General features: G+C 45.5%; 1 protein-coding gene across 6 annotated transcripts in view; it reads left to right on the top strand.

Annotated features, from left to right (window-relative positions):
* LOC137353363 (caspase recruitment domain-containing protein 11-like) overlaps window positions 1–16,316 on the top strand; it is an 82,910-nt gene extending 66,594 nt beyond the window's left edge. For 5 of the 6 annotated variants that reach the window (XM_068019541.1, XM_068019540.1, XM_068019543.1 and 2 more), the window contains 8 exons: window positions 1,555–1,672; window positions 2,348–2,588; window positions 5,484–5,556; window positions 5,845–5,953; window positions 8,139–8,294; window positions 10,584–10,699; window positions 12,261–12,376; window positions 14,311–16,316. In XM_068019541.1, the coding sequence (XP_067875642.1) occupies window positions 1,555–1,672; window positions 2,348–2,588; window positions 5,484–5,556; window positions 5,845–5,953; window positions 8,139–8,294; window positions 10,584–10,699; window positions 12,261–12,376; window positions 14,311–14,569 (1,188 nt within the window). In that variant the 3' untranslated portion in view covers window positions 14,570–16,316. Of the gene's footprint in view, window positions 1–1,554; window positions 1,673–2,347; window positions 2,589–5,483; window positions 5,557–5,844; window positions 5,954–8,138; window positions 8,295–10,583; window positions 10,700–12,260; window positions 12,377–14,310 lie in introns of those variants that run through there. The other variant, XM_068019545.1, reaches the window with a different exon arrangement.
* The last annotated feature ends 5,792 nt before the right edge of the window (window positions 16,317–22,108 follow it).

A 22,108-nucleotide genomic window follows, 5' to 3' on the forward strand; every position in this document is an offset into this window, starting at 1 on the left:
GCAAATGGAGTTAAGATACAGATTAGCCATGATCTAGTTGAATGTAGCAACGAGCTGGAGGGGCTCAATGGCCGCCTCCTCTCCCTACAATTCTTCTTATGATTGCAAAGAGTAAAAGTGATTGCATACTGCTTAGGTGATGTCTAGGTTACATTTTAAATGGTCAAGAACAGCAATTTCCAGGAGGATTCTCCCGATCGGGCACTGCAGTGTATAGGAGCCACGGAAGGATGGCGGAGGTGAGGAATACCACACAAAATTGGGAAAGAATACGGCTGTGTAGGCTGCAGTGGATCTCAATGCTCAGCCTAGTGTGGGATAGGAGAAACAGTGTGTAGGGTGGCATGGCTGGAGTTTAAGAGGAGTAGGAGAGAAAATTCAGAGAAGCACTGGACATTGTTGTAAATAGCATATAGAGAAAGGAATCAAAAAAACACTTGCATTTATATAGCACCTTTTACGATCTCAGGAATTCCCAAAGCGCTTTACAACCAATTAAGTACTTTTTGAAGTGTAGTCACTTTTATAATGTAGGAAACACAGCAGCTAATTTGCATACACTCCCACAAATTGTAAGCAGATAATGACCAGATTTTCCCCGTCAATTATACATCCAATTCCCTTACGATTGAATGGGCTTCCACCATCCTTTCAGGCATTACAATGCAGACCATAACAACTTGCTGCATAAATAAATTTTCTCCTCATTTTCAACCACCTCACTTTTTTTGCCGATTACTTTAAATATGTGCCCTCTAGTGACCGACCCTCCTGTGGGTGAAATGGTGGCAGTTGGAATGGGAGCGGGCAGTTCTTATCCAGGAGCTCAAACCTGTCGCGTTCCTCACTTCCCTCAGCTTTCCTTCCTTCTACAATAAAACTCTTAAGAACATAAGAAATAGGAGCAGGAGTAGGCCACAAACTCTCTGAGACAATGACCAGTTTTAGGGATGTTGGTTGAGGGATAAATATTGACCTAGGACACTGAGGCCAACTCCCCTGCTCTTCTTTGAAATAGCAATGTGGGATCTTTTACGTCCACTTGAGAGAGTAGATGGGGCCTCGGTTTCGCATCTCATCCAAAAGATGGATCCGCAAATCCCATCTCCAAGCAAGACCACAACAAATGTCAGAAGAATACCCACTGCACCACTGTGGCATTTCTACTCCAAGACCTGCCATATCATTAGGAACATTGGAAAATGAGTAGGCCATTCAGCCCCTCAAGCCTTCACCACCATACAATTAGATCATGGCTGATCTGCATCTTAATTCCATTGACCCACCTTGGTCCCCTAAGGTCACTTTGAATGCTTCTATTACGTAGTATCGATCCGCTAGGTTCTTGCAGTGGAATCCTGCCCAGCGGGCATTCAGATCAGACTGTCCCACCTCCACTTCATGTAGGGCCATGGCAACAGGCAGAGGGAAGAGACGTTTCGACCAAACCAGTTGGGCTGAGCTGAAGCAGGAATCGGAGGTGAAAGGGTGAATTGCTGACCCATAAGACTGCTCGATCCCTTAGTCTCAAGTGCATTTGAATCTTCTTTTCAGCTGGAAGAAGGGACGAGTCAGAAAATATTGCTACAGAACGGCACAGAAAAGGATGCCCATTGGGCCTTGGACATGTGCTCATTAGCAGGTTCCCTCCAACTTCAGAAGAATGAAGCAGGTAGGTAGGAAGACACTAAGGGACAGCTCAAAACATGTTCCAATGTGATTTATCTTTAGTTGATGAAAAAAATTGATGTGCTTCCTTGAGGAGGACTCTTGCAAATCCCCCAATCTCCGTTGCTCCATTGGCGGCCATGCTTTTAGCTGTCTGCGTGCTAAGCTCTGGAATTCCCTCCTTAAACCTCTCCGCCACTCTATCTCACTCTCTTCTCCCTTAAGATGCTCTTTAAATCCCTCCTCTTTGACCAAGCTTTTCTCTTTACATGGCTCAGTGTCAAATTTTATCATGCACTTTGGAACGTCTATGTTAAAAGGCACTACAAAAATCCAAGTTGTTGTTGGAGAGTGGTGCACATATGCAAGAGAATGGAGTCACAAAAAGTACATCCCTTTAACAGCGCTTGGAGGAGCATGAGTCACCTATTTTCCTCGGGCAGCGGCAGAACGTCTGCACGAGTGTGCGGCACACACGTGTACATGTCCATGTTTGTGTGCAATTCTGTGTGCATGTATCTGTGCTTGCACTTGCCTGTCCAAAAGCATGCACGTGTAGCCAGTGTGCAAGTGGGGTGTGCGGAAGTGTACCTCCCTCCAATGTCTGTCTGATTGTACCTGCCTCCACCCATGTGCAATGATGCTTCTGTCACACGAGTGTTAATATATGGACCTCTAGGTTACAGGAAGCTTGAGAGAGTCTTTGAAGATGAGGAGCCAATGGTTCAAGATTCCTTCTACATCCGAGTGAACCTGAACATTCTGGGTCAAGTGGACAGTTGCTCCCTCCAAGTGAAGTGTGATGAAATTCTACACGTGTTGGACACCATCTACCAAACAAAATGCGAGTGGTTGTGTGCCCGAGTCGACCCGTTTACTATGAAGGACCTGGAGCAGGGAATCATCCCCAGCTACAGCAGGTACGGTACAGGTTATTCAATAACGATAGGCTTACAGAGCAATGAAAGGGAAATCGTGTTTGACACATTTATTAGAGCTCTTTGAGGATGTAACAAGCAGGGTGGATCAAGGAGAACCAGTAGATGTATTGTATTTGGATTTCCTAAAGGCATTTGATAAGGTGCCACATAAAAGGTTACTACACAAGATAAGAGCTCATGGTATCGTGGGTAATATATTAGCATGGACAGAGGATTGGATAACTGACAGAAAACAGAGAGTTGGGATAAATGGGTCATTTTCAGATTGGCAAACTGTAACTAGTGGAGTGCCACAGAGATCAGTGCTGGGACCTCAACTATTTATGATCTATATTAATGACTCGGATGAAGGGACCAAGTGTATTGTAGTCAAATTTGCTGCTGACACAAAGATAAGTAAAGCAAGTAGTGAGAAGGACACAAAGAGTGTGCAAAGGGATATAGATAAGTTAAGTGAGTAGGCAAAAATTTGGCAGATGGCATATAATGTGGGAAAATGTGAGGTTGTCCACTTTGGCAGGAAGAATAGAAAAGCAGAATATTATTTGCATGGACAGAGACTCAAATACAAAATGCTGCAATACAAAGGGATCTGGGTGTCCTGGTATGTGAATCACAAAAAGGCTTAACTATGTTAGACAAGGAAAAACTGTTCCTATTAACAAATGGTACAAGGACTAGGGGACACAGGTTGAAAGTTTTGGGGGAATATGAGGAAGCAGTTTTTTACGCAGCGGGTGTTAATGACCTGGAACTCGCTGCCCACAAGGGTGGTGGAAACGAAGTTGATCAGCGACTTCAAGAGGAAGTTGGATGGCCACCTGAGAGAAATAGACCTGCAGGGCCTTGGGGATCGAGCCAGGGAGTAGGACTGACAGCGTAGCTCTGTGGAGAGCTGGCATGGACACGATGGGCTGAATGGCCTCCTTCTGTGCTGTAAATGAATCTATTACTCTAAGTTAGCATGCTGGTAGAGCAAGTAATTAGAAAGGTAAATGGAATGTTGGCACTTATTGCAAGGGGGGATGGAGTATAAAAGTAGGGAAGTCTTGCTAAACTGTACAGGATATTGGTGATACAGTTTTGGTCTCCTTACTTAAGGAGGGATGTACTTGCATTGGAAGCAATTCAGAGAAGGTTCAATAGGCTGATTCCTGGGATGAAAGGGTTGTTTTGTGAGGAAAGGTTGAGCAGGTTGGGCCTATATTTATTGGAGTTTAGAAGAATGAGAGATATTATTGAAACATACAAGATTCCGTGGGGACTGACAAATATTAGAAATATTTGTCAGTTCCGAAGAAGGGTCACTGACCCGAAACGTTAACTCTGCTTCTCTTTCCACAGATGCTGCCAGACCTGCTGAGTGAATCCAGCATTTCTTGTTTTTGTGTCAGATTTCCAGCATCCGCAGTATTTTGCTTTTAAGATTCCGTGGGGGCTTGACAGGGTAGATGTTGAGACGATATTTCCCCTTTCGGGGGAATCTAGAACTAGGGGGCACAGTTTCAAAATAAGGGGTCTCCCATTTAAGATCGAGACGAGTAAGAATTTCTTCTGTCAGCATGGTTGTTAATCTTTGGAATTCTCTTCCTCAGAGAGTGGTGGAGGCTGGGTCATTGAATATATTCAAGGCTGAGTTAGACAGATTTTTGATCTACAAGGGACTCAAGTGTTATGGGGGACAGGCAGGAAAGTGGAGTTAAGGCAACTATCCGATCAGCCATGATCTTGTTGAATGGCGGGTCAGGCTCAGGGGGCAAAATGACATAGTCCTGTTGCTATTTCTTATGATCAATCTAGCAATGGGTGAGGTGGTTCATTTTTGTAGGAACAATAAGGAGGGCATGTATTCCTGGGGATGCAAGAAACTAAATGGGATAGAGGAGAAAAGAGACCTTGTAATAGATACATAAATGGCTAAAAGTAGCAACACAAGGCCACACAAGTGCAGAGAAAATACTGGGGTTCATTTGTAGAGAAATAGAATACAAAAATAAGGAGGTAATGTTCAACTAATATCAAGTCCCGTTGTCCTATCACCCCTGTGCTCGCCGACCTACATTGGCTTCCGGTCAAGCTCTTGACCGGAACTCTCTAACTCCCTAACTCTGTAACCTCCTCCAGCCCCACAACCCTCCAAGGTATCTGCACTCCTCTAATTCTGGCCTCTTATGCATCCCTGATTTTAGTGACTCCACCATTGGTGGCCACACCTTCAGTTGCCGAGGCCCCAAGCTTTGGAGTTCCCTCCCTAAACCTCTCCGACTGTCCACCTCGCTTTCCTCCTTTAAGACACTCCTTAAAACCTACCTCTTTGACCAAGCTTTTGGTCATCTGACCTAATATCTCCTTTTGTGACTCGGTGTCAGACTTTGTTTTATAATGCTCCAGTGAAGCACCTTGGGATGGTTTATGACATTCAAGGAGAGAGAAAAGAATAGAGGGATACAGGGTGAAGAGTGGGAAGAGGTAATTGGAGTGGAAGGAGGCTTGTGTAGACTATAAAAACTGGTTATTGACTACTTGGGCTGAATGATATATGTAGTTACCTTTAGCTGCTTTGAGACTGATTCTTAATTGCCAAGAAACTGAGAAGACTTTGACTTGATCAGTGTGATGTGCTTGGGACTGGAGTGAGGTTTAGCCAAGTTTAATAAGAGATATCAGACAGATACAGCATGCTGTTGAAACAATGGACTCTTCTTTATTCTTTTTTACTTTCTCTTTTCCGACTCATGTGTGTTGTACAGCAGCCTTAAGTGTATAAAATGTACAATGCAAATCTCAAAACAATACAATCAGACTGGCGATGGTGAGGTGAAAGTGGGGCTGCTTTTAATAACATTTCTCTCTCTCTATCTTCCTCTTTTTCAGAGCTCACCAGCTCCTCTTGCTTAAAATCTACGCATTGACAGGAAACGTCTGGAAGAATGAGAGGGAGAAAAAGGTAAAATGTCAAAGAACCTGTTCATTGTACTCGGACCGTGTCACCAGTTCTAGATTCTCATTACTCAAATGTTCCCATGTATATCAAGTAATCAGACATTAATCCAACCAATGGACCTTAGTTGTGGTGGTGATATTATCCCTCATTTGGAAAAAAATAATGACCGTTGAATGAGTATTGAAGAGGTTGTGGTCCTTATTTCCTGATTGTAATTTTAGACATGCTGACGACGAATTGTAGGAATACTCTTCTCACTGTTTTGGTTCTTCACTCTTGTGTTTTATGAAGTTTATGAAGATGAGGAAGTTATGTCCGGATCAAGTGAGAATAGTGCCTGCCAAGCTTCCGAGGCATCTGCCTAGTGCCAATAGTCCTTCTCCCAGATGTTGGCATGAAGGTGAGTCAATTTTACTGAACGCTTCTTCCATATAAAGATTAAGAAGTAAATCCTGCCCACTTTAGTCGAGGAATTGTGACCATTTGGCCTCCATGGACAAAGGAGGTCATAGTCAAATGGCTAGATCATTGTGACAAAGGGGATTCATTTTTAACAGTGGTCCTGGAGGTGATAGTCCCCCTTCTAAATGGTCCTCATAGCAGGAGCCAATTAAATATTGGGAAGACTGCAGTCATTGTGTTTGATCCCCCTGACAAATTCCGTCCTCTAGCCATCGACACCATCCCTCTTCCTGGCAACTGTCTGAGACTGAACTAGACTGCTCACAACTTTGGTGCTGTATTTGACCCTGAGATGCTTCTCACCACATAATTGCACCATGACTTAGACTGGCTATTTCCACCTCTATGGTATCATCTGACTCTGTCCTTGCCTCTTCCCATCTGCTGCTAAAACCCTCATCCATGCCTTTGTTGCCTCTAGACTTAACTATTCTAACTCCTGGCTGGCCTCCCATACCCTACCCTCTGTAAACTTGAGGTCATCCAAACCTCTGCTGCCCGTTTCCTAGCTTGCAGCAAGTTCCGATCACCTATCACCCCTCTGTCTGTTCTCCTGGTTAAGCAATGCCTCAATTTTAAAATTCTCATCTTGCTTCCAAATCCCTACATGGCCTCACTCCTCTATATCTCTGCAATCTCCTCCAGCCCCACAGCACTCTGAGCTATCTGCTTTCCTCTAATTCTGGCCTCTTGTACATCCCTGATTTTAATCGCTCCACCATTGGTGGCCGTGCCTTCAGCAGTCTGGGCTCCAAGCTCTGGAGTTCCCTCTCCAAACCTCTCCAATTCTCTACCTTTCTTTCCTCCTTTAAGATGCTCCTTAAAACCTAACTCTTTGACTTTGGGTCACCTGTCCTAATGCCTCCTTATGTGGCTCGGTGTCAAATTTTGCTTTATAATGCTCCTGTGAAGCAGCTTGGGAATATTATGTTCCATTAAATATACTACATAAATACAAGTTTCTGTTGCTGTTTATGGAACCGTAGAAGTTTACTGCACAGAGGAGACTGTTCAGCCCATCATGTGTGTTCTGGCTCAGTGCTAGAGCAATCCAAAATTAATTCCATTGCACCGCTCTTTCTCCATAGCCTTGTAGCTTCCTCTGCTTTAATTATTTATCCAATTTTTCCTTAAAAGGTGCAATGCTCCATGCCAAAGTATTTCCCATGAAGACATTTCTCCTAATCCCTCTCCTCCCTCCCTCGTTGACAATTTTAAACTGATGACTGTAAGTTGCTGACTCCCCAGTCAGAGGAAATAGTTTTCCCCCACCAAAACCTTGCATCATCCTAAAACCCTCGACTAAATCACCTCTTAGCCTTTCCTGCTCAAGTGAAAACAGTCTCAGTGTCTCAGGACTCTCAGCGCTATTAATTCCCATTCCTGACATTATCTCCAAGTACATGCTCCATGTCGATAATGGGGTACCAAAACTTCACATGGTACTCGAACTATGGCCGAACCAATGTTATGTATAAATTTATCTTATATTCCTGAACTATAAACCCCAAATGCCACTGGCCTTTTATTAAATGGCTTTATCTGCCACGCTCTTTGGGAATAATAGATTTGAACGCAAAGGTCTCTCGATTCATCGATATTTTTCAAGCAGCCCCTCTGACCATGCAGCACTTCCTTATTGCAGTACTCTAATGTCAGCCTAGATTTTTGTGACTAGACTGGGACCTGAACCCATAATCTTCTGACACTGGAGAGGCAATGCACTGAAGCAGAAAACATAGAGCACTTTGCGGAAGATCCAACTTTTCGGAAAACATTTAATAGAAAAATCGGATGCCCTTTATAGCCAAGGCATCCTGAAAAAGTTAATGTAGAAAAAAATTAACCTGAGATTGCCTTCTGCGTTGCTGACGCCAGGTTCACAGATGAACAGTGGTCATTCATGCAAGGCACTGGGTAGGTGGGTATGTGTTAGCCAGTACCCATAGAACCATACCTGCATTGGAAAGCAAAATCGGGCAGGGTGTAAAAGGGTGACCCATCTGCTCTCATCAGTTTACCACTCGGTGCGTTAGGTTAAAATTACCTCTCCCCTCCCAAATATTTTAGGGAGGGGGATGAAAGCAGAACTATAAAAATAGTGATGTGTGCTTGAATTGCAGATAAGGATGAAAAGATCGTGCCCTACAGCTTGGTTCAGCCAATCACCGTTCAGCAAAAACGGCCAGTGATCATCATGCCAACGTTATTAGCTAAAGCTTTGATGCAGCGCCTCCTTCAGCTACCATCTGCGTCAGAGTTCAGTGTGGTGCAGCCAGGTATGTACAACCTCTTCACATAGAATGACACAGCACTGAAGGTGGCCATTTGGCCCATCGTGCCTGTGCCAGCTCCTTGAAAGAGCTGTCAAGTTAGTCCCACTCCCCTGCCCTTTCCCCATAGCCCTGCAAACTTTTCCTTTTCAACTATATATCCAATTTCCTTTCAAAAGTTACTGTTGAATCTGTCTTTTGGGCTATGCATTCCAGATCATAACAACTGGCTGCGTAAACAAAAAAGTCCTCATTTGCTCCTGGATTTTGTTTGCCAGTTATCTTAAATCTGTGTCCTCTGGTTACTGACCCTAACTGCCAGTGGAAACAGTTTCTCCCATGTACCTTTATAATTTTGAACAGCTCTATCAAATCCTCCTTTAAGCTTCTCTGCTCTAATGGGAACAACCACAGTTTCTCCAAGTCTCTCCACATAACTGAAGTTCCTCATCCCTGGTACCATTCTGGTAAATCTCCTCTGCTCCCTCTCCAAGACTTTGACATCCTTGGTTTATTTCCTGATACTTAATCGTGTTTCTCCAAAGTTGGGGGCTGTTTGGTCATGGACCAGGAAATGTAATAGAGACAGAATCTGGAATAGCTTTCAAAAGGGAAATGTGTAAAGGTTCGAAAGAGAAGTTTTTAAAGGTTTGGGGAAAGGGCGTTTAGTGGAGAGCATTTTCAGAGAGCAACGCAGGGGCAGTGCACTGAATTTCCAACTTTGCCACTGTGAAAAGAGAGATACTTGCATTTCTTGATTTTAGGATGTCCCAACGTGCTTTACAGCCAATTACTTGTGAAGTGCTGTCACTGTTGTAACGTAGGAAATGTGGCAGCCAAATTGCACACAGCAAGATCCCGCAAACAGCAATGAGATAATGACTAGATATTCTGTTTTTAGATGTTGGTTGAGTGATAAATATTGACCAGGACAGCAGGAAGAATAATCTTGCTCTTCATTGAAATAGTGCCAGTTGGATCTTTTATGCCCACCTGAGGGGGCAGACAGGGCCTCAGTTTAACCTGTCAGCTGAAAGACAGCACCTCTGACAGTGCAGCACTCCCTCAGTACTTAAGTGCCGAGATTGGAACTTAAATCCAAAGGAGAGCAGCTTAATTTACTGGACTCCAAGGAGGAGCAATTAAACAAACTAGGTTTGTATTCACAGGAATTTAGAAGATTGAGGAGATTTGATAGAGGTGTTCAAAATCATGAGGGGTCTGAACAGAGTAAATAGGGAGAAACTGTTCCCATTGGCCAAAGGATCCAGAACCAGAGGACACTGATTTAAGGTGATTGGCAAAAGAAGCAACAGTGACATGAGGAAAACCTTCTTTTACACTAGGATCTGGAATGCACTGCCTGAGAGTGTGGTGGAGGCAGATTCAATTAAGGCCTTCAAAAAAAATGGATAATTATCTGAAGAGAAAAATAGTTCAGGGCTACGGGGAAAAGGCGGGGGAGTGGGATTCGGGAGTTGCTCTTGCAGAGAGTTGGAATGGACCTGATGGGCTGAATGGCCTCCTGCTGTGCTCTAAACCATTCTATGATTCTTTTTGATTGAACAGATAGGGTAGATAGAGGGAAATTAATTCTGCTACTTGACAGTCTAGGCCTATGTGCCATAGTCAAGAAATTAGAGCCAGACCTTTCAAGAGTGAAGTTAGGAAACACTTCTACACACTTCTTGATAGAAGTTTGGAACTCTTTTTCTCAAACAGTAATTGATGCAGGAGCAATTGCTAATTTTAACTCTGAGATTGATAGATTTTTGTTAGCCAAAGATATTAAGGGATATGGAGCAATGTTGGGTATATGGAGGTAGATTGCAGATCAGCCATTATCTCATCGAATGGGAGAACAGGCTCAATGGGCTAAATGTTCCTGTGTCCTGACTCAGAGCAGATAGTGCCATGGCTGAACTGAAGTATGTGATTCTGTACAGCTTCAAAGGGAGTGGATCAATGTGAAGGCTTCTGTCGTGTTTGATTGATAAGCCTCCAGGTGGAGCTAGAGAGCAGGGGTAGAACTGTGGGAGATTTCTGGAAGCTTCTGAAAATCACACAGCTTGACCTTCCACACAGAACATATGGCTCTCAAGACAAGTACTTAAATCGTGTAAGAACATCTTAAGTTAAAGTTTTGTAAATAAACCAGTTGGTTATTTAACACAGTGTGGCTCAGAGTTAAATCGGATATCAAAATTAAACCCAATAACCCAGTGTAAATGTAACAGCTCTTTTTCGTCATTCTGCGATAAATAGTAGAAGTAGCAATGACTGTTTCTTTTCTAGAAATTGTTACTGAAGAGCAGTTGAAGACAAAGACACGATACTCTTTGCACAAAATTATGAATCAGGACAAGTATGAATGCATTACACTTGAATCTATCAGGGACGTTATCGCCAAGGTACAGATTTTATTTAACATTGGGGGTGGGTGTGAGGGGACTGATCGTTGCAGAGCCGCTAGGGGTGGCAGCGAATGGTTCTGTTGCACTGTCACAAACTCCACACGATTCTGTGTCTTTTAAAAATTGGACGCCGTGTTTGGAATTAGCTTTGGGAGCCCAATGGAGCTCACGTTCTTTTTGAACAGAAAACGTGACAGGCTGTGAAATTGTCATTAACAGTGATGGATTTTGAATGTGTTCCTGCAGGAGTACATGCTCTTTCTTCTCTCTCAAGTGGAGATGAGAAGGATGGAGGATTATCCTGGAGTTTTGCTTTACGACCTTTGGGGATCAGTGAGTTTATACGTAGAGCCTGTCCTCAAGGGTTTCAATGCGTTGGGTAGAATCCATAGTAAGGCAGATTGCCCTTGGTCTGTGGGAAGGCATGGGTTTGATGTCTGCATAGTCTTTCATTGTTTCATGTTTTCCTTTCATTATACACTTTTTATTTAAAAAAGTAAAACTTACTTCTGCGCCTGTACGTATTATCTCCTGTAAATCTGCAATAGAAAGAAACAAAAGCTTGCATATACGTGTATAACACCTCTCATGACCTCACACCTCTCCAAGCACTTTACAACCAATGAAGTATGATTCAACTGTGGTCACTGTTGTACTGTAGGAAACGTAGCAGTCAATTTGCGCACAGAATACTCCCACAAACAACACTGGACAAACTGACCAAATCATCTTTTTTTAGGTATTGCTTGAGGGATAAATATAGGCCAAGATACTGCGGAGAACTACCCTGCTCTTCTTCAAAATAGTGCCATGGGATCTTTAACGTTCACAGGGAAATATCTTAATCTGAAAGATAGCACAGCACTCCCTCAGTCCTGCACTAGGAATGTCATCCTAGATTTTGTGCTCAAGCCTCTGAAGTGGGATTATGAAACCACAACCTTCTAACTCAGAGGCAAGTGTGCTACCCACAGAGCGACGGCCACAAGATACGCTAATGCTGATCCATACCCGTCTCAGTGTTGTCTCCTATGTATGTACAGGATACACTAGCGTTCTGTACTCCTAGCCTCCTATGTACAGTTTACACTAGTGAGAGTGCTTGATCTGCAAACATCTCAACACCATCCATTCGTAACGTGGAGCACTACAAACTGATGCTGTTTGCCTGGAATATTTGAGGGGAGGACAGGTTGTTTTGGAGGTAGAAGTGTGAGTGTAAGCTGGCCCTTTTCTTATTGAGAAACCTCAGTAAAAAGAGTAAAGGTTCGTTATGGAGGACACCAACAAGGTTGAAAAGAGTACGAGACAAGCCAGGACAATATTTGCACAAATATTTAAAAAAGAAAAAACTATAAAAGCTGTGAGGAAAGGGCAGAGCATTGGACTAATTGGACAACATTTTCGGAGAGCTCACACAGACGTGAAGGGCTGAATGGCCTCAATTTTCTGATTCAGAAGCAAGACGCAGTATTAGGGTTGGATTTGAAGAGTCTTGCTTCTCAAACAGATACAGCAGTAAACCAATCCTTACTTAAGTATTTTATTTCCTTTTTAGGACAAACATGGTCTACTGCCAATAGGAGTGCACTCTGCCAAGGATTTAATCACCGAGAAGATTTACACTATCATCATTCATATCAAAGTGACCACAAAAAACATTAAGAAATTAAGGTAACATTCGGAGGGGAGACAGAAGAGATCAGATATCAGCAGGGCTCACTGGACCAACAGAGGGTCTACACGACTCCTGGTCACTCGATTACTAATTACACTTCCTAGTCTTGCACTGGCCCACTGGAATCAGATAAATCCGCAGGGTGGACCCCTGGTCGGTGCTGAGGTATCTGATCTGATCTGACCTCTGGTGCTGCAGTGGCCTCCACTTCATGTGATCGCAATGAATATTTTGACCCAAATGATATGGTTAATCCTTAGTAAGGTTTTGGGGCCTCAACCCATTTCCATGGGAGACTGACCATTGTCAACTTTCTCTTAGTGACAATGGTCTTTGCACTTTCTGTTGCTCGATGTAGTCATTCATGTCCTTCAGGCTGCTTTAAGCAAAACTACAAAGCATTTTGGGAAGGGGAGGCCTTTCTATGTTGGTCAATGATGGGTCTTGAGTCACAATATTTAAACCGACTTAACGACCACTTGGGTGAGCCGTTGGAGGACTGCAGGACCTGTGCCCCAGTACTGACCTTGGGAGAGGAGAGGGGAGCATTCAGGGGAAAGGTCTAGTGCGCTCCAATGTCTCCGTGGAGCCTCTTTTCAATCTGCCTCAGTGCCCCAGGCAAAGGAGAGTTGAAAAAATGTCAGCTCCAATCAGTCACTGCAAAGTTTTTTTCTAATTCTTTCCTGGGCCAGCACTTTGTTGCCCATCCATAATTGTCCTTGAACTGAATGGCTTGCTAGGCCATTTCAGAGGGCAGTTAAGCGTCAACCACATTGCTCTGTGTCTGGAGTCACACGTAGGCCAGACCAGGTAAGGATGGCAGATTTCCTTCCCTAAAGGACATTAGTGAACCAAATTTTTTTTAATGACAATTAATGATAGTTTCATGGCACCATTGCTGAGACAAACTTTCAATTCCAGATTTCTATTAATTAATTGAATTTTTATTAATTACATTTAAACTCCACCAGCTACTGTGGTGGGATCCAAATCCATGTCCCCAGACCATTTGTCTAGGTCTAGCACTGGATTCTCAAGTCGAAGAGACTTAGCAGTTGGCAGGAAAAAAGACAAAAGCACAAGGGGAGAGCCAACTGTGTAACAGCCCCGACAAACAAATTTTTCTGCAGTACCTGTGGAAGAGCCTGTCACTCTAGAATTGGCCTTTATAGCCACTCCAGGCACTGCTCCACACACCATTGACCACCTCCAGGCGCTTACCCATTGTCTCTCGAGATAAGGAGGCCAAAGAAGAAGCACTGGATTATTAGTCCAATGACATTACCACTCTACCACCCTATAGTATGCAGCTGGTTAAGGTTCTGATCAGCTGTGATGCTTGTAAAGTAGAATACGCTGCCAACAGTCAATGCCTAGACCCCCATGTGGAGATTGACCACCTGGGTGAGGTTCTGGAGGGCTCCTGGTGCAGATAGCACCATGTTCCAAAGAGGGACAACTGACTTTATGAGGTGCAGGGGGGAAACTGGGAGGATACCGGAATGGGTAAAAAGTGACTCCTACTGGGGGACATTTCAGTAGGTTTGGGAGGCATCTCCCGGTGCCTCTCCCAAGTGACTGATCATCATGTTTCAATGTTTGGCAACCTGGGGCTTAAGGATCTCACCGTTGTGTCCATCCCTATCTTCATCCAATGCTCGCACTCTTCAGATGTAGCTAGACATTGGCCAAAAGCAGGAACTTTGGCTCATTCACCACCTCCTTCTCTCCCTGAACACTAGCACATTGAGGCCCACTATAGACATCCTGGTCAGCTACCTCAGCACAAACCAGAGATCTTTTCCTCACTCAGTCGGCCTTTTATCAATCAGCCCCCATCTGCCAGACAGGCCTGAATGCAGCAAACTGAAAGACATTCAGACCAGTGCAAGGAATGAATGGAAACTCTTGTGTCTTCTCTTCCCTTCAGGAAATTAGCTCCAAAGTCCTGCAGCAGCGACAATGAGTTCCTGAAGTTGCACCGGATCGAACAGAAGCACCTCGAGTCAGTGCCGTGTCTCTCCGCCACTGTGGAGCCCAACATGTGGAGCAGCATCGAGGAGCTGATCAAGGCGGTGAAAGAAAACATCTTCCAGGAACAGAAGAAGATTGTCTGGATCGAGCAGAACAAACTGTCGCAGGGCTGTGAAAGCTCGTCAGCCATCCTGCACAGCCGGCCGAACATTTGAACATGTCTATAGTGGGGCATGGCCGGACTAGGGGTTGGACAAGGCTTCTCACAGTGCAGACAGGTGCTTAAATCCAGCCCAGTCTGAATGGACAGAAGTTTCCTCTGTGTCGTACTGCCTTGCATGGAAAAGAAAAATCACTCTTGACTGATCTCAACTCAGTTACATATCCAAATCCACAAGAGAAAGCAGCCCACAATTATAATTATAACTAATCTGGCAGTATTACATCAAACTTGCTGTTTTAGGAATTGCAAAATTGTACAGTAAGGACAGGGTTTTTTTGGGCAGTGTAAAGGGAATCCTGGCTCGTGAATGTCCCTGGGAGCCCCTTTGATCACCCTGTAACACTGGTGAATAGTGTATCAGGCAGAATTTATATTATGGTCAGACAGAGGTAAGGCCCCAAGGTGAACCCTGTATGTAACCATTACTACTAATAACAGATTATTGGGTTACGGACAGCAAATTCAAACCTCACTTTAAAAGTTTGATATGAATTTTATGCTGCAGTATTCTTTCATATAATACTAATCGACCTGCACTGTTACATGAGGAGTCAAAACCCAATGTTTCAGATGAAGTGGAGTTAGAACACAGGGTTAATTGGACCAAGATGCACAGATGTAATTCAGTGCCCTGTTTAAAGTCACACATATTGTGCTTATTTTAATATAATATTTTGAATTTATAATTTGAAATTCTAAAGATAGAGTGATAGCAATTTGGAACGCAGAGTGTTACGGAACGTAGGAGTTTTCCTCCACTACAGGCTGAGGGGGTTCAAACCTATGGTGCTACAGTGCCACCACAGGTGGGAAGTTGCCATTACAGTGTGACAATGTTTACATTGGCAGTTTCTGTTGTAAGTGTAGAATTTATAATAGGAAAAGTTGACAGAGAGCTGTGACAAAAACTTGGCAACAGAAAGCAAGATGTAAGAATTTTTTATATATTGTAGATAGATCTTATTTTTCTTTGAGTGTCATTCCATTCCAATATTTATCCTATTTTGTATGTACTGACAGTGTTACTGGACTCATATCTGATTATTTCCAGGTAATCAGCTGCTTCTATAAGTTTGTACGGATTACGGGGTTGAAACTTTGCACCATCGATACCCACCATGGAATTTGATGTTGGCCAGGAAACATGCCGCTTAACCAGCAGTAAAATTGCTGCCTTGCACTCCATAGTACCCTTCGTTTTTGGCTTCCCCTCTAAACCTTTCTATCGCTTCTTGGGGTTTTGGTCCCAAAGCTTTTCTGTAATGCACTTGAGCACCTATTCCTCATAGGCGAGCTTAGATGGTCAGTGGGTTATTTAGCTGTGGTAGGCATCACAGCGGAGCCTGATCCCATCCTCATCAAATGAGCCCTGGGAATAATTAGATAATATCCATGACCAGCAGTTCAGCTGAATACGTGACGTCACCCCACCTACCTACCTACCCACCTTAGCTCAGGGCGAGGGGGGAGGCTGCTGAAGCTGATTTGAACACCCCAATTATTGGCCCAAATGAGAACAACTACACCAAAACAGACCAAGGATCACGATTGGGACTCAGTACCGCACTAGGCATTGCATTTGCCCTTTGCAGCAACGGAATGAGTACACAGTATGCGAACTATAAAATAAATGTAGATTGAAGTGATTATAACACGACTGAAATGTCACAGATAGACTTTATTCTGTGGGTTTATAAGTCATCCAACTCCCCCAGTTAAACCTTGATTACAAGGGAAAAATATACATTTTTACAATAAAATAAATATCTTTTGTGAATTGATTGATTGTGATGTTTTATTAGGAGCATTTTCTTCAACACTGCTCCTTTCACCCGATTCTTTATTTGACTGTGGCTTCCTTGCACACTGCAAGAGATTTATGTTACATCTTCACATAGTAACTCTCTCAGTATCTGAAGTAGAATACAGATACTCACTCACTCCTCCATCACTGATCAGTCCACCCTATGTTGGACATTCTGGAGAGTTATATGTCGGAGAGTTAAGGGTTAATTAATGAACTGCCTTGTATCTTGGAGTAACAGGCTTTCTGAAATAGACAGGATAGTAATGGGTGACTTAAAAAGACACTTCTGGTTATCTTATGTATTTAGCGTCTCAGCATTATCTATGAGAAATGCTTGCGCAAGGAAATAAGTGACGGGAATGACATTAACCATGGGTGATTAAAGTATAACTTTAGTGGCTAGTTTAAGAGGGATTTGTGAACTATAGAATAGAGATAAATGGTGAATAAACTTACTGCTCAAACAATTTGAGAACAGTTAAGTCAGGAAGTCTTATTTGAGGGAAGTATCTCTGACATAAAGAATTAGGACTGTTTATGTAAAACCCTGTCCTTACTGTTTATGTTTATCAACAGATTCAGGACCAGATACATCATGAGGCATGCAACTTTGATGTAGGCAAAATAAGGTGTATCAAAGATCCTTTAGAATAGTTGGAGATCTCGGAAGAAACAGAAACGGAAAAGCTGCTCTCTCTGGGCGGAATCTTCTGCTCTTAGAATGTGAGCATGAGTCAGGACTATTTCCAGGAAGCAAACCCACTCTGAAGGTCCAGGCAACTGCACTCTGACGGTCAAGGCAACCACACTCTGCGGTCAAGGCATCCCCACTCTGACTGTCAAGGCATCCGCCCGGCTGGGAGATCTTCCTAAAGACGGCCAATTAAGAGGTTGCCTCAGGGTCTGCTGTCCAGTTATGGATAGTGGGCAGGTCCCCGAGGCTGCAGGCCCAATCAGAGGGCCTGGAAGGACAGCAGCCACACCACCAGAGGTAGGCTCTGCCACGGCAGGATGGGCTCTGCACGGCAGGGTAGGCTCTGCCACTGCAGGGTGGTCTCTGCCATGGCAGGGTGGGCTCTGCCACTGCAGGGTGGGCTCCGCCACTGCAGGGTGGGCTCCGCCATGGTAGGATGGGCTCTGCCACTGCAGGGTGGTCTCTGCCACTGCAGGGTGGGCTCCGCCATGGCAGGGTGGGCTCTGCCATGGCAGGATGGGCTCTGCCACGGCAGGATAGGCTCTGCCATTCCATGTTCAGGCACAATCTGAGGAGGATTCGATTTCTTTTAAAAATAAAACTGTCCACAGCTGCGAGGCCACCCCTGTGGAGGGAAACCCCTCTGATGTCCATGGGTGCAGTGGGGTATGATTGTAGGAGGCCTCGCGGGACCCCCAGCCCAGCCACGGGCAAACCGCCACCAGGCACCTGCCCGCCTCGGCCCTCAGTGGGGTCCCGTCCACCGTCAGGAAGATCCTGGCCCCAATCAGCCCACAAATGGGCAGTTAATTATGCTGATTGCCTACATACCTCTGCAGGTAATGACCTGCTTCTGGGAAGATCAACTGGAGGCAGGAACATGTTGGCCGACTGAACCAATGCCAACCTCTGTGAAAATCCTCCTGACCCCACCTTAAAGCCACTCTCTGTATACAGTTAGATTGATCACCTGTGCTGTATGTGAATAAAGTGTGTTCCATATACACCACCATTTAGTGCTTCCTCAAAACCGGTCAATGTGGACACGAGAAAGAAGGAGGCAGACTAACAGTTGATGCTTAAAAACCTTTGGAGCTCCTCCATCACTGACCCATTGAGCTCCTCCATCACTGACCCGTAGACCTCCTCGATCACTGACCCATTGAGCTCCTCCATCATTGACCTGCACTGACCCGTAGACCTCCTCCATCACTGACCCATAAAGCTCCTCCATCACTGACCCATAGAGCTCCTCCATTACTGACACATAGAGCTCCTCTATCACTGACACATAGAGCTTTTCTATCACTGACTGGCACTGAACCATAGAGTTCCTCCATCATTGACTGGCACTACCCCATAGAACTCCTCCATCACTGGCTGGCACTAACCCATAGAGCTCCTCCATCACTGACTGGCACTGACTCATAGAGCTCCTCCATCACTAACACATAGAGGTCCTCTATCACTGACTGGCACTAACCCATAGAGATCCTCCATCACTAACCCATAGAGATCCTCCATCACTAACCCATAGAGCTCCTCCATCACTGACTGGCACTGACTCATAGAGTTCCTCTATCACTAACCCATAGAGTTCCTCGATCACTGACCCATTGAGCTCCTCCATCATTGACCTGCACTAACCCCTAGACCTTCTCCATCACTGACCCATAAAGCTCCTCCATTACTGACACATAGAGCTCCTCTATCACTGACACATAGAGCTTTTCTATCACTGACTGGCACTGAACCATAGAGTTCCTCCATCATTGACTGGCACTACCCCATAGAACTCCTCCCTCACTGACTGGCACTGACTCATAGAGATCCTCCATCATTGACTGGCACTACCCCATAGAGCTCCTCCATCACTGACTGGCACTGACTCATAGAGAGCCTCCATCATTGACTGGCACTACCCCATAGAGCTCCTCCATCACTGACTGGCACTGACCCATAGAGCTCCTCTATCACTGACTGGCACTACCCCATAGAACTCCTCCATCACTGACTGGCACTGACTCATAGAGATCCTCCATCATTGACTGGCACTACCCCATAGAGCTCCTCCATCATTGACTGGCACTGACTCATATAGATCCTCCATCATTGACTGGCACTACCCCATAGAGCTCCTCGATCACTGACTGGCACTAACCCATAGAACTCCTTGCTCACTGACTGGCACTGACTCATAGAGATCCTCCATCACTGACTGGCACTAACCCATAGAACTCCTCCATCATTGACTGGCACTACCCCATAGAGCTCCTCCATCACTGACTGGCACTGAACCATAGAGTTCCTCCATCATTGACTGGCACTACCCCATAGAACTCCTCCCTCACTGACTGGCACTGACATAGATATCCTCCATCACTGACTGGCACTGACCCATAGAGCTCCTCCATCACTGACTGGCACTGACCCATAGAGCTCCTCCATCACTGACCAGCACTAACCCATAGAGCTCCTCCATCACTGACTGGCACTGACCCATAGAGCTCCTCCATCACTGACTGGCACTACCCCATAGAGCTCCTCCATCACTGACTGGCACTGAACCATAGAGTTCCTCCATCATTGACTGGCACTACCCCATAGAACTCCTCCCTCACTGACTGGCACTGACATAGATATCCTCCATCACTGACTGGCACTGACCCATAGAGCTCCTCTATCACTGACACATAGAGCTTTTCTATCTGACTGGCACAGAACCATAGAGTTCCTCCATCATTGACTGGCACTACCCCATAGAACTCCTCCATCACTGACTGGCACTGACCCATAGAACTCCCCTATCACTGACTGGCACTAACCCATAGAGATCCTCCATCACTAACCCATAGAGGTCCTCTATCACTGACTGGCACTGACCCATAGAGATCCTCCATCACTAACCCATAGAGGTCCTCTATCACTGACTGGCACTGACCCATAGAGCTCCTCCATCACTGACCAGCACTAACCCCTAGACATCCTCCATCACTGACTGGCACTGACCCATAGAGGTCCTCCATCACTGACTGGCACTGACCCATAGAGGTCCTCCATCACTGACTGGCACTGACCCATAGAGCTCCTCCATCACTGACCAGCACTAACCCATAGAGCTCCTCCATCACTGAGTGGCACTGACCCATAGAGCTCCTCCATCACTGACTGGCACTGACCCATAGAGGTACTCCATCACTGACTGGCACTGACCCATAGAGCTCCTCCATCACTGACTGGCACTGACCCATAGAGCTCCTCCATCACTGACCAGCACTAACCCATAGAGCTCCTCCATCACTGACTGGCACTGACCCATAGAGCTCCTCCATCACTGACTGGCACTGACCCATAGAGCTCCTCTATCACTGACTGGCACTGACCCATAGAGCTCCTCCATCACTGACCAGCACTAACCCCTAGACCGCCTCCATCACTGACTGGCACTGACCCATAGAGCTCCTCTATGACTGGCACTGACCCCTAGACCTCCTCCATCACTGACTGGCACTGACTCATAGAGCTCCTCCATCACTAACACATAGAGGTCTATCACTGACTGGCACTAACCCATAGAGATCCTCCATCACTAACCCATAGAACTCCTCCATCACTGACTGGCACTAACCCATAGAGCTCCTCCATCACTGACTGGCACTGACTCATAGAGGTCCTCCATCACTGACCCATAGAGTTCCTCTATCATGAACTCATAGAGTTCCTCGATCACTGACCCATTGAGCTCCTCCATCATTGACCTGCACTAACCCCTAGACCTCCTCCATCACTGACCCATAAAGCTCCTCCATTACTGACACATAGAGCTCCTCTATCACTGACACATAGAGCTTTTCTATCACTGACTGGCACTGACTCATAGAGATCCTCCATCATTGACTGGCACTACCCCATAGAGCTCCTCCATCACTGACTGGCACTGACCCATAGAGCTCCTCTATCACTGACTGGCACTAACCCATAGAACTCCTCCCTCACTGACTGGCACTGACTCATAGAGATCCTCCATCACTGACTGGCACTAACCCATAGAACTCCTCCATCATTGACTGGCACTACCCCATAGAACTCCTCCCTCACTGACTGGCACTGACTCATAGAGATCCTCCATCACTGACTGGCACTAACCCATAGAACTCCTCCATCATTGACTGGCACTACCCCATAGAGCTCCTCCATCACTAACCCATAGAGGTCCTCTATCACTGACTGGCACTGACCAATAGAGATCCTCTATCACTGACCCATAGAGGTCCTCTATCACTGACTGGCACTGACCCATAGAGATCCTCCATCACTGACCAGCACTAACCCCTAGACCTCCTCCATCACTGACTGGCACTGACCCATAGAGCTCCTCTATCACTGACCAGCACTAACCCATAGAGCTCCTCCATCACTGACTGGCACTGACCCATAGAGCTCCTCCATCACTGACTGGCACTGACCCATAGAGCTCCTCCATCACTGACCAGCACTGACCCATAGAGCTCCTCCATCACTGACCAGCACTGACCCATAGAGCTCCTCCATCACTGACTGGCACTAACCCATAGAGCTCCTCCATCACTGACCAGCACTGACCCATAGAGCTCCTCCATCACTGACTGGCACTGACCCATAGAGCTCCTCCATCACTGACTGGCACTAACCCATAGAGCTCCTCCATCACTGACCAGCACTGACCCATAGAGCTCCTCCATCACTGACCAGCACTGACCCATAGAGCTCCTCCATCACTGACTGGCACTAACCCATAGAGCTCCTCCATCACTGACCAGCACTAACCCCTAGACCTCCTCCATCACTGACTGGCACTGACCCATAGAGCTCCTCCATCACTGACTGGCACTGACCCATAGACCTCCTCCATCACTGACTGGCACTGACCCATAGAGCTCCTCCATCACTGACTGGCACTAACCCATAGAGCTCCTCTATCACTAACCCATGGAGCTCATCCATAAAGTGGGAAATCTCTATGAGGAAGCAAAGGGATATTTGGAATATGT

This window comes from Heterodontus francisci, chromosome 41 (assembly GCF_036365525.1).
Source record: "Heterodontus francisci isolate sHetFra1 chromosome 41, sHetFra1.hap1, whole genome shotgun sequence".
NCBI lineage: Eukaryota > Metazoa > Chordata > Chondrichthyes > Heterodontiformes > Heterodontidae > Heterodontus > Heterodontus francisci.